The sequence below is a fragment of the Lathyrus oleraceus genome, chromosome 3 (assembly GCF_024323335.1).
Source record: "Lathyrus oleraceus cultivar Zhongwan6 chromosome 3, CAAS_Psat_ZW6_1.0, whole genome shotgun sequence".
Classification (NCBI taxonomy): Eukaryota; Viridiplantae; Streptophyta; class Magnoliopsida; order Fabales; family Fabaceae; genus Lathyrus; species Lathyrus oleraceus.
In genome coordinates this window covers 199453151-199465615 of record NC_066581.1, presented here as the reverse complement: position 1 = coordinate 199465615, position 12465 = coordinate 199453151, and the positions used below count along the sequence as shown (strand labels likewise).

Genomic DNA, 12465 nt, shown 5'->3' with positions numbered 1-12465 from the left:
ACCTTTACTACCTTTGTTGTCGTTTCATCCTTCTTTACCTTTCTTTTCTTTTGTTGATTGTGCCTGCAGAGCTACATCATATTTCGTTTTGCTTGTAGATCTTTCAGCAATTCTTTATTCATGAGATTTAAGCGTCCATTGAAGCTCTTCTTTTGTCATGCTCGGCAAATCCTTTGATTCTTCTATGGCTACAACCATATAATAGAGTTTTAGAAGAAATGACCTCAAGATCTTTGAACCTAACAATCTTGATGTTAACACTACTCCACACATATTGATTTGATTCACCATCCCGTTACCCTATTGAAGAAATCAGTTGCACTTTCACTTTCTTCCATTTGAAGCAAATCATACATTCTTTTGTGAGTTTTTAACCTCACTTCTTTCACATTCTCAACACATCCAAAATATTTCTCCAGGATGTCTCATGCCTTCTTCGATGAGTCTACATTACCAATTTTCTCAAAGTTGTCTGGATCAACGCATTTAGGGATTATAAAAAGAGCTTTATAATCTTTCTTCTTCAAATCTTTATGTGCAATCTTTATTTCATCTATGACATTGTCGCCAATTGATGTTACTCCATTCTTCACAAGATCCCAAATAACTTGATAGCAGAAGACAATCTTCATCTTCTTACACCAACTATCATAATTCTTGTCATCCAAGATGAGAATATTTGCTGGAAAATTCTCGTTTGAATGAGAAGTCATTGCTCTATGCTTCCTAAGAATTACAGTTAGTGCTCTAGATACTAGATGTTAGAATCGATCTTGATGGAACAAGATTCAATCACTTTTTGACTAATCCAAGATCCTCGTTCTTCACTCTTCACTTGAGTGATTCAACCACACATTGATTGCAAGACGATTCTCTCGCACAAAGATTTGAAGAGAGGAGATAATTTTAAAGAAAAGATATATATATATATTGCAACATGTTGTATTGCAATGAACTATACTAGTATCTTCCAAAAATTGAATTTTATCCGCACGAACAATAATGTGCTCCCTTTTACAACCAGTTTTCTTCTTCGATGCCATGCTACTAACTAGCAAATGTTGTGGAAGTCCACAAATTTTAAGTCAGGCAAAAATGTGGTAAACTTCAATAATTATACACGACAAGTTTAGAAAGTCCAAAAAAAGTGCCAACTTCAATAAATATATAGTAAATGCATGCAAGTTGTATAGTGACTTTGTAGAAAATGAAATACTCACGTGTTCTTTATAAGAAACTTTTTTGTCAATAACTAAATGTTTATTGGATGAAGTACTATGGAAAATTATTTAATGCAAGTTGTGTGCCCAAACAAGGAATTTTTCTTCAAAATACCACTTCTTGTCTAGTCAAAGTCCTTCGTGTTTCTGTGTTCTGATGATTATTTTACTATATATTAGAGATTTGTTAAAGATATTTAAAGGGGGTATGTTACATTCACTATCCATCTTGATTCATTCAGCTATGACATATAATTTGTATTATTTTTTCACATATATTTCTTATGGTGAATTGTGAATGGTTATATCAATATAAAGTAACTTGGTAATCTGTTTAAATCTTAAAGATGTGTCAATAATTAGTGTATAACTGTGTGTCACATGATTACTTTTAGTGGAAAAATTTATAAAAAAAGTTACTTTACAATAATTTAAAATAAGAAAAAGGGTGATGTGGAAACTGATAGAAAATTCGGTAAAATTAAATGGATCCAGGACTGAATCGTGATTGAGAATCACTTTCCTTAAAAGTATTTCAAGCACTCTTTTATTATGTCTTAGAGTTGGAAAATGCAAGAACACTCAGGATAATGTCAGCCTTATTTCGAGTCTGCACAAGACAAGTGAAGAACCCGAAATGCAAGGAAGGTTTTCTGGAATTTGGAAGAGAAATTCGTTTTTAGTTCTTGTGTTATTTTTCTGAATAGAATCATATATTTATAGGAGATATGGATGTTGTTTCAAAAGTTTGCAACCTTTGATGAAACAACACCATTTCACCATAAAACACAATGTTTCATATATGACACTATTTCATGAAAAGATATGAAAATTGAATTCAAAATTCAAACAAAACAATAACTAAAAAATTGAATTCAAATCATTAAATGATATTTAACTCTTTTGTCATTTTGGAACTAATATTGCAAAACAATTTCCAACAATCCCCCACTAGTTCTAATAATGACAAAAATCATTCCAGATAGTGAAATATAAAAAGTGTTAATACAGTTAGGTATCTTTCGATTTTAAACTTAACCTTAGTGAGGATAACGCAGAGTTTAATCGGAATGTTTGGTAGCAAAGCTTTTAAACCATTAATCCATGAGATCAGACCGGCGTTACCTTACACACACTCTTTAAAGGTTCTTCCTTTACATATCTCGCTTAGCACTTATTTATGGCCATATGCTATCCTTTTCATGAATTTTTCATGAGAGAAACTCCAACTCTCACTTTGAGACGGCACCATCTCAAAATTCACATAGGTGAGGTTCATATAGCATCCTTTCCAATAGATACTCTTCTTCGTTAATGAACTTCATTAAGAGGTTTTGGAAACCTCAACCCTCAATTCAACACAGTCAACCTTATTTCCCAAATTCTTGACTTACATCCAATTCAACGACTTGTTGTTACCCATTGAATCTTGAAGTTAATGTTTTGTTAACATAAGATTGGGTTGCTGCCGCTGTCGGAACCTTTATTTAAGGAGTTTCAACCCCATTCCTCTCGAGGTTGTTCGTACTAAGTCTCTGGCCAGTGGCTTAGTAAACGGATCTGCTAAGTTATAGCATGTTCGTATGTAGGTGAGTGAAATGATTCCATCCTTAATCAATTTTCTTACGAACGAATGTCTAAGTCCTATATGTCTAGACTTTCCATTATACACTTCGCTGAATGCTCTTGCTAATGTGGCTTGGCTATCGCAATGTATCATCACTTTGAGACATTGTCTTTAGCCAATGGAACTTCCAACAGAAGATCCCTCAACCATTCCGCTTCTTGACCGGCGGAAGCGAGAGCCACAAACTCTGATTCCATGGTCGAAAGTGTAATGCATGTTTGTTTCTTGCTCTTCCAAGAAATTGCTCCACCAGCAAGTGTAAATATCCATCCAGTTGTAGATTTATGGTCTCCAATATTAGATATCCAACTCGCATCAGTGTATCCTTCTAATATGGTAGGGAACCTTCCATAGTGAAGACCAAGGTCCTTGGTTTTCAGTAGATAGCCAAAAATCCTTGTAATTGCCTTCCAATGTTCATTACTTGGATTACTAGTAAATCGACTCATTTTACTGACTGCAAATGATATGTCGGGTCTGGTACATTGCATTAGGTACATTAGACACCCTATTGCACTTGCATATTCCAATTGAGCCACTGATCTTCCATTATTCTTTTGAAGTTTGTTGGCATGATCAAATGGAGTGGTTACTTCCTTAGAGTTTAGATGTTTAAACTTATCAAGCATTTTCTCAATATAGTGGGTTTGACTAAGTTCATAACCCCCACTATTTCGCTTAACCTTAATCCCTAAAATTGTGTCAACAAGTCCAAGATCTTTCATCTTGAAAGTGGATGTTAGAAACTTCTTTGTTTCTAAGATTCCTTTTAAATCATTACTAATGATCAACATATCGTCGACATAGAGACAAAGGAATATTACAGTGGTTTTGCACGTCTTTGTGTATAAACACTTGTCACAAGAATTAGGAATAAATCCATTTGAGAGTATTACAGAGTCAAATTTTTGATGCCACTGTTTTGGTGCTTGTTTTAGTCCGTATAAGGATTTGACAAGTTTACACACCTTTTGTTCATTTCCAGGAAGCAGGTAGCCTTCCGGTTGTTCCATGTAGATTTCCTCATCGAGATCTCCATTTAGGAACGCTGTTTTAACATCCATCTGATGGATTATAAGATCATTCAAAGATGCTAAGGCAAACAACAATCTAATAGTAGTTGTTCTTGCTACTGGTGCGTATGTGTCGAAGTAATCTATGCCTTCTTTCTGTCTAAATCCTTTTGCCACTAATCTGGCTTTATAAGTGTTTAGAGTACCATCGCTATGGTATTTCTTCTTAAACACCCACTTGCATCCAATGGGCCTTGATCCCTTAGGTAAGTCAACAAGTTCCCAAGTGTGGTTTGATACAATTGAATCCATTTCATCTTGGATAGCATCTTTCCAAAAAGTGGAGTCCCTTGAAGTTATTGCTTCCTTATAAGTTTTTGGATCATCTTCCACTTGAAGAATAATCGGAATGCGTTGAACAAAGTTCTTACAATTTCCCTCAACAAGATAAAAGGAAATAGATTGAGAATCAATCTCATCTGGTCCTAGATTCTTTGTTTTCCGAATTCTCTTGCTTATCCTAGGCTCGGGTTGTGGTTCAATGATTATAGGAGTGCCTTCAGTTTGTATTTCTACAGTCCGAGAAGAGTTATCTTCATGAGATTCTTTATTAGTGGCCGACTCCGATCCTTTATCCTTTGTGATAAGGTTTTCAAAGAATTCTACATCCCGGGATTCAACAATTACATTAGATTCTAGATTTAAGAGTCTATATGCTTTACTGTGTTGTGCATATCCTACAAAAGCACATCTTATTCCTCGAGGACCCAACTTGGTTCTTTTAGGGTCCATGTTTTTGTAGTATGCCACACACCCCCACACTTTAAAGTAACCGATATTTGGCGCTCTGCCTTTCCATGACTCATATGGAGATATACCAGTTTTCTTTAACGGAATTCTATTGATTATATGACAGGCGGACAATAATGCCTCATCCCACAAGTTAAGGGGTAATTTAGAATGCATCAACATGGCATTCATCATCTCTTGATATGTTCGATTCTTTCTTTCTGCCATGCCATTTTGTTGCGGTGTTCGTGGTGCCGAACATTCATGTATTATACCGTGCTCTTCACAGAATGCATCAAATTCAATTGAAAAGTATTCGCCGCCCCTATCACTTCTAAGGACCTTTATACTTTTATTTAATTGATTTTCGACTTCTGCTTTATAAGTCTTAAAGGCATTAAATGCATCATCTTTATGCTTTAAGAGATATACATGAGTGTATCTAGAGGAATCGTCTATGAATGTAATAAAGTATCTATTCCCTCCACGTGTCAACATGCCATTAAATTCGCACAAATCTGAGTGCACAAGATCAAGTAATTTCGTTTTCCTTTCAACACTTTTGAAAGGCTTCTTAATCATTTTTGATTCAACACATAATTCACATTTTTTGAAATCCTTTATATTACATGAAATTAGTCCAGATTTAATTAGTCTCTTCATAGAACTAATACCACAATGTGCTAATCTATTATGCCATAAAGAAACGGAATCAAGCATGTAAACGGAATTAGAAATTTCATTAATAATATTATCATTAGTACATAGTTTGATCATTCCCTCTGCGGAATATCCTTTTCCAATGAATACACCATTACGGGTCAAAATAAGTTTGCCCGATTCATATACAGATTTAATACCCGGTTTTCCCAATAAATCCCCACTAACAAGATTCCTATTCATGTCTGGAACATGAAGCACATTTACAAGTGTAACTTTCTTTCCAGAAGTGAAGTTAAGTTCGACCGAACCGGTTCCAACAACTTTAGAGCGGACTTCATTTCCCATTTGTACCTCTTGTCCATCAATTGCTTCAGAATAGGTTTTGAATGCAGCCTTGTCATAAGTAACATGCACTGTAGCACAAGTGTCATACCACCAACCTTGAACTTTTCCTTTGATTGCCATAATTTCACTCACTGTAGCAATTATGTCATCATCTGATCGAATTGCATTGATCTCATTTTTTGCTTTATTTTGTCTGCAATCTCGAGCATAGTGTCCAGGTTTACCGCATACGAAACATCCGTTCTTTGGACCTTTATGACCGCCAGAGTTCTTGAACTTGTTATGTTCTTTCTTTGGTCCAAGATGACTCTTTATGCCATCATGTCTCTTCTTTCCCTTGTTGGTCACAGCGTTTGTTTTGAAATGAGTAGGGGGTTCTGATTTCTCCCTCTCCTTCGATTCCTCCTCGATTCGAAGATGTTTCTGAATTTTCTCCAAGGAGAAGTCCTCGGAACTGTGCAACAATTTCTTTCGGTAGCCTTTCCATGAAGGTGGTAATTTTGCAATAATTGCACCGACTTGGAAGGTCTCAGGGATGTCTATTTTTACTGCCTTTATTTTATTGACCAGAACTTGCAATTCATGCACTTGGGGAAGAATGGGCTTAGAATCTAAGAATTTAAAATCGAAATATTTAGATATTAAGAACTTCTTCGTACCTTCCTCTTCAGCCTTGAACTTGAATTCTAGTGCCTTCCATATTTCTGTTGCCGATGGATTGTCTGTGTAGAGGTCGTAGAGACGATCAGATAAAGTATTCAGAATGTGTCCACGGCAAAGCAGTTCGTCCTCCTTGCGTTTCTTGCGCTCCTTCTTGAGTTCTTCCGAATCATTTTCTGTTGGTTCAGGTATTGGTTGTAGGTCGGGATCAAGAACATAGTGAACCTTCAGGGCAGTCAATAGGAATGTCATCTTGTCTTGCCATCTTGTGTAATTTGTTCCATCAAATCGATCTAACTTAACAAGATCCTGGTTCATCACTTTGATGCTTGAAACAGCAGCGTCTGAAGCCATTATGTTACAAATACTTTTAAGATTGATAGAAAATTCGGTAAAATTAAATGGATCCAGGACTGAATCGTGATTGAGAATCACTTTCCTTAAAAGTATTTCAAGCACTCTTTTATTATGTCTTAGAGTTGGAAAATGCAAGAACACTCAGGATAATGTCAGCCTTATTTCGAGTCTGCACAAGACAAGTGAAGAACCCGAAATGCAAGGAAGGTTTTCTGGAATTTGGAAGAGAAATTCGTTTTTAGTTCTTGTGTTATTTTTCTGAATAGAATCATATATTTATAGGAGATATGGATGTTGTTTCAAAAGTTTGCAACCTTTGATGAAACAACACCATTTCACCATAAAACACAATGTTTCATATATGACACTATTTCATGAAAAGATATGAAAATTGAATTCAAAATTCAAACAAAACAATAACTAAAAAATTGAATTCAAATCATTAAATGATATTTAACTCTTTTGTCATTTTGGAACTAATATTGCAAAACAATTTCCAACAGAAACTACTATCCATTGGCTCTATAGTATTTATATAATAATCGTATGCACATTAATAGTTTATCTAGTAGTTACTAATTAAAGGCAAGATTGAACAAGTGGTGAAGATGATAAAGTGGCGACTAGGGATATATTATGATAAAGTGCAATCTAAATCTTACATCAATATTTCTCAAATACTTATTTGTTTTTTACATCAAGATAAAACTTTTGTCATTAATCAATATATATATATATATATATATATATATATATATATATATATATATATATATATATATATATATATATATATATATATATATATATATATATATATATATATATATATATATATATATATATATATATATATATATATATATATATATATATATATATATATATATATATATATATATATATAAAAATTACAATAAATTAATTGTTGTTTATTATAAAAATTATATATGACAAATGTTTGCCTGAATAAAACAAATATATTTTTTTTTTAGTATCATCGACAATAAGAGCAATTATTATATATTAAATTTAATTTATAATTATATTTTCCTAATCAATCACTAAAAAATTGTTGGAGCATAGAAAATTGTACACATAAAAAATGTATATTTTTTATTAAAAATTATAATATTTTTAATATAAAAATAAGAGCAACTATAATATATTAATTATAAAATTATAAAATTTCAATTTTATAACTATTTTTTCAAACATGAGTTACTCAAGAAATCGCTGGAGTCTAAATTATATAAATAAGACAAATATTTGTCACTTTTTAATCATCAAAATTTAACAATGTTTTAATTTTGGAAATATGAATATTATAATAGACTAATTAGAATTTATGATGAAAATTATACAAAGAATACATATCATCACTAAATAATAAGTTAAAATGGACGTTTTTAATATCATTGATATAAAAATGAGAAAAAAGTTTATATTACACTTACTATATTTCACATTTTTTTTTCTATTAACTAACTATAATTAGAAAATATCTTTAAAATAAATACAATTATAAGATTCAACTTATATATTTTTTAAATAAACTAACTATAATTTTTACATGTTGTTTTAAAAAAATGGATTGCTAGAAAAATCTTTGAAGCATGCAAAACTGAAGAAGTGACCTATGTTTGTCACTAAGAAAATAATTAAAATCAATGACTTTTTCAATATTGTCGAAATAAAAATTAAAACCATCATAATATTTACGACACTAATTTTTTTTCAAGTTGTTTTTTGAAAATAGAATACTAAAAAATCTATTGAAGCGTACAATTTAAACACTTGATAAATATAATTAGTTGAATTTTGTGTTTTTTTTAACATTGTCAACATATAATCAAATGAGAATAATTTTAACAAATTAATTATAGTTTATGATAAAAATCAAACACAAGATAAATATTTATCACAAAATAATTATCTTAAACTATTTTTTGTTTTAATTTCATCAATATAATATGAAAATAATTTTATCCAACCAACTATAATTTTTTTTTACATTGTTTTCACAATATTTTTAAAAATAAATCACTTAAAAATTGTTTAAACATATAATTTATACGTGTAGTTAGTTAATTTTTTATATATATATTATAAATAAATATGAAAATACTTACAAAACATATGAATTATATATTTTTTAGTTCAATTATAATTTTAATTCTCCTATTCTATCTTGAAAATATATTTTTCTTTTACTTCTAAATAGTAATTCTACAATTTTCACACATTTTAAAATATACAATTCAAATTAAAACCTTAATCCAATTGTTATTAGTATAGTTGACTACTTCCCACATATAATTGTATCCGCACACTATTCAAATTCAAAATTTTGATTAAAAAAAACTTTTATAAAACATCGATTTTCAAATTTAGAAAGATTTTTTGTATGACTATAAAATAAAACAAGTTAATAAATAAAGTCATGTTGGTACAAGTTGGTAGAACCAAAAATAAACCATGTTGGCAAATTGGAATTTAAATAATACTATAGTTTCCATGTTTGGAATCATAATCCAACAAAAGACAATAGTAATATTATTGGGTCCTGCGACGCCGGTTGACGTCACAAAAAAACATTAAAATATTCGCATCTTCCTTCTTCTCTTTTTCTCTTCATCTTCCTCCTTCCACACCTAACCATTATTATTATTCATTTCATTTTCAGTTTTTCAAGTTCACCGTGTGAAAGATTTTCTTTTCTTTTTAATGGATTTGAATTCTGGTTATGAAGAAGAACTTCAACAAAACCAAAGGTTGCTTCGTTTTCGCTCTACAACGAGCTCATCTAGTTATCGAGAATTCAGGGACAATAATCCTTTAAGTAATACAAATTCTTCTGGTGCAAGTTCAAGCATGCTTGTTGGTTCTTCTATGGGAATGAGAATGGATCAGCCAAGTAGTTCTTCTGCTGGTCATTTCTCCAACAATATCATCTCCTTTCAAAATGGTATTGTATTGTACTGCTTTTTCTACTGTTTTTGACTTTTTGTTTCTGCTAGACAACTTTTTATAGGTAATTTCGTAATATTTTCTTTTGTCTATATCTATATAAAAGGTTTTAGACCTAGCAATATGTGTCAAATAGTATTTATGTATATTTATGTATGTAAATGTAAATTGCAGGTTATGACACTATGAAAGGAGTTGAAAACTATGATGGAGTGAATGAAAGTGATGGCGAACTTACTCTATCTATGAGCATATTGAAGAATCAAATCGGATTCTCAACAAGAAACCCTTCTTCGTTGGGAACATTATCACAGAATTCCAAAATGGGTGAGGGTCATAAGTTATTTTATGATTATAATGATCAGGTATATAACATGTTCAATGATTTTTTATCGGGTTTAAATGCATTTTTCATCTCTATTTTTATGGATTTGTGATTTTGTTGCTATGCTCAGAATGTAGAGATGGGAAATCAAGTTGATACATTATCACATCACATGAGTTTGCCAAGAAAGTCATCAGAAATGTTTGTTATGGAGAATTTACATCAGTTCCCCGATTCTTCTATTCCTAGTACTAGTAGTAGTATTAGAGCAAAGCGAGGCTGCGCAACGCATCCTAGAAGCGTCGCGGAAAGGGTAAGAAGAACTCGAATAAGCGAACGAATGAAAAAGTTGCAAGAGCTTGTTCCAAATACTGACAAGGTCAGATTCATCATCACATATAATTGTTGATTTTTTTGGAACAATTGTGTTTGGAAAGTTAAACATTGTTAAATTATTTGCAGCAAACTTGCACATCAGAAATGTTGGAATTGGCTGTAGAGTATATTAAAGAGCTTCAAAAACAATTAAAGGTGCTACTTAAAGAGAAAAGTTATAGTTTAGATTCCTCTACTTATTGCCATGCAATTAACCATGATTAGTTCATGTGCTTACTACAATATATATTTTGAATTACTTTATGCAGATTATGAGTGCAAAAAGAGCTAAATGCAGATGCAAAAATCAGAAATGAATCAACTTGGGTTTCAATTATGCAGACAATAAATCAAATGGTTAAGTTGTAATTTTGTATACAAAAGTTCTAGGGTAGTCATTTTAGTTTTTACACTGTGTTATGTTATTTTCCCCTACAGATATGAACATTTTTAGAGAATTTGGATGAGGTATATTTGTTGCTTCTCTATGAATTGTGCATTATAAAAGAATGAAAATATAACTAAGAGGACTGTGAATCCAAGTTAGTGGTTTGAATTCAATCACTTGATTATTTATTAATTTTATTCAAGATATTCAGACTACTGTTTTTGTTTGGTATGTTATTTTCTATCAAACAATCAACGTATATAATAGCTACAACAGTCAAGATTTAACAAAATCAAGACCACTTAAGGACTCTTTAGGGTGTAGGATAGAAATAAGACATGATAGAATGATAGAGTAAAGATAAGATATGATAAGAAATTAGAAAAAAATAAGATAGATAATGATAATGATTTGTTAAACTTATCTTATCATGTGTTTAATGCATATATGATATGAAACACTATTATTATTTTATCATTTTGTATTTGGTATATATATATATATATATATTTGATTCTGAAGGATGTTCATTTACCACATTACTATTTATGATTTTATTACAGTGCTATTTTGATTTTGTTTGAGTGTTAGTAGTGAATGCATCTCCTTGCTTATCTGCCTAGTGTTTGTGATCTATCCCATATGGATATTTAAGTTTTTACTCGAGGTGTCTATATGTTTGTGATTGACTATAGACATTTTCATAAATTAGTTCACATTATCTTCCAACTTCTAATCTAAATGTTGTTGGTTTTGATTGTAACTCTGGTAATTTTTTTCTGTTGGCTCTTTAAAAGGATGTTCCTTCCTTGGTGTAGATTTTGTTTTTGTTGATTGTTAAAATAATCCACCTCTTTATTGTCGGGGTTAAAGTATCAAGTAGGATGATCACCTGCACATAATACAAATGTTTATACTTACATGAAGATTCTTGCATTTCTCTTAAATTGTTAAGGAAGTTTTGATAGCTACTTTGAGATTCTTCCATATTCAGTGTAAGTAATTTGAGATTCTTCCCTATTATGTGTAAGTTATTGGATTTGTTTATCCAGCATCACCAATGCAATTTGATGGGCTTAACATCCCAACCATGGCGTTTAGTGTCGCGACGCGAAAAATACCGCGAACATTCACACGCTCGGGATAATAACAGAGTCGTCATCGAAGTTTATTTATTCCAAAAGAAAAGGAAAAACATTCAAAAAGAATTAAAGATAAATAAAATGGTCGTCGCAACCAAATTCAGGTTCGAGAGTCAGTTATGTAAGAGGAATGTATTAATACCCCTCACATATGTTGTATTCAACGGTAACCATTTAGTTAGATTTGAGAATTGAGTGTTGGCTTATGTTATTTGCTTTCTTCAAGTTATAAGAAGTTTGGAAGGAAAAAGACACGGACTAAAAATAAGTTTTTTTTATTATGGTGCTTGATAAGATTGTGAGTCTTACTCCTAGGTATTCTCAAGTGCGATGAGAAACTCAAGTTACGTAGTTCTTTGCAATAAAAATATATTTTTTGGATTTTTATTATAGTGCTTGACGAGATGTTGAATCTCGCTCCTACGTATTCTATGGTGCGATGAAGAATTCAAAGTTACGTAGTTCTGGATAGCAAATGTTTGTATGTTGGTCGATTTTAGTGAAGGATGTTTATTCGCATTCGAGCGGAAAATATTGCTTGTCACCCAAGACATGGAGAAGTGAACATTGGATTTGTATTAGAATGAACAA

General features: G+C 31.4%; 2 protein-coding genes across 2 annotated transcripts; one reads left to right on the top strand and one right to left on the bottom strand.

Annotated features, from left to right (window-relative positions):
• Positions 1 to 425: 425 nt before the first annotated feature.
• LOC127130406 (uncharacterized) lies at positions 426 to 6671 on the bottom strand. The gene is made up of 5 exons (XM_051059421.1): positions 6317 to 6671; positions 5577 to 6268; positions 4292 to 4745; positions 3346 to 3940; positions 426 to 726 (listed from the first exon to the last, which is right to left on the bottom strand). The coding sequence occupies exons 1-5, from the start codon at positions 6669 to 6671 to the stop codon at positions 426 to 428; spliced, it is 2397 nt and encodes a 798-aa protein (XP_050915378.1).
• A 2551-nt stretch (positions 6672 to 9222) lies between these two features.
• LOC127126267 (transcription factor bHLH130) lies at positions 9223 to 10802 on the top strand. Its single transcript, XM_051055158.1, has 5 exons — positions 9223 to 9642; positions 9819 to 10009; positions 10100 to 10348; positions 10432 to 10500; positions 10614 to 10802. Exons 1-5 carry the CDS (start codon positions 9402 to 9404, stop codon positions 10659 to 10661), a joined length of 798 nt encoding a protein of 265 aa, XP_050911115.1. The 5' UTR covers positions 9223 to 9401; the 3' UTR covers positions 10662 to 10802.
• The last annotated feature ends 1663 nt before the right edge of the window (positions 10803 to 12465 follow it).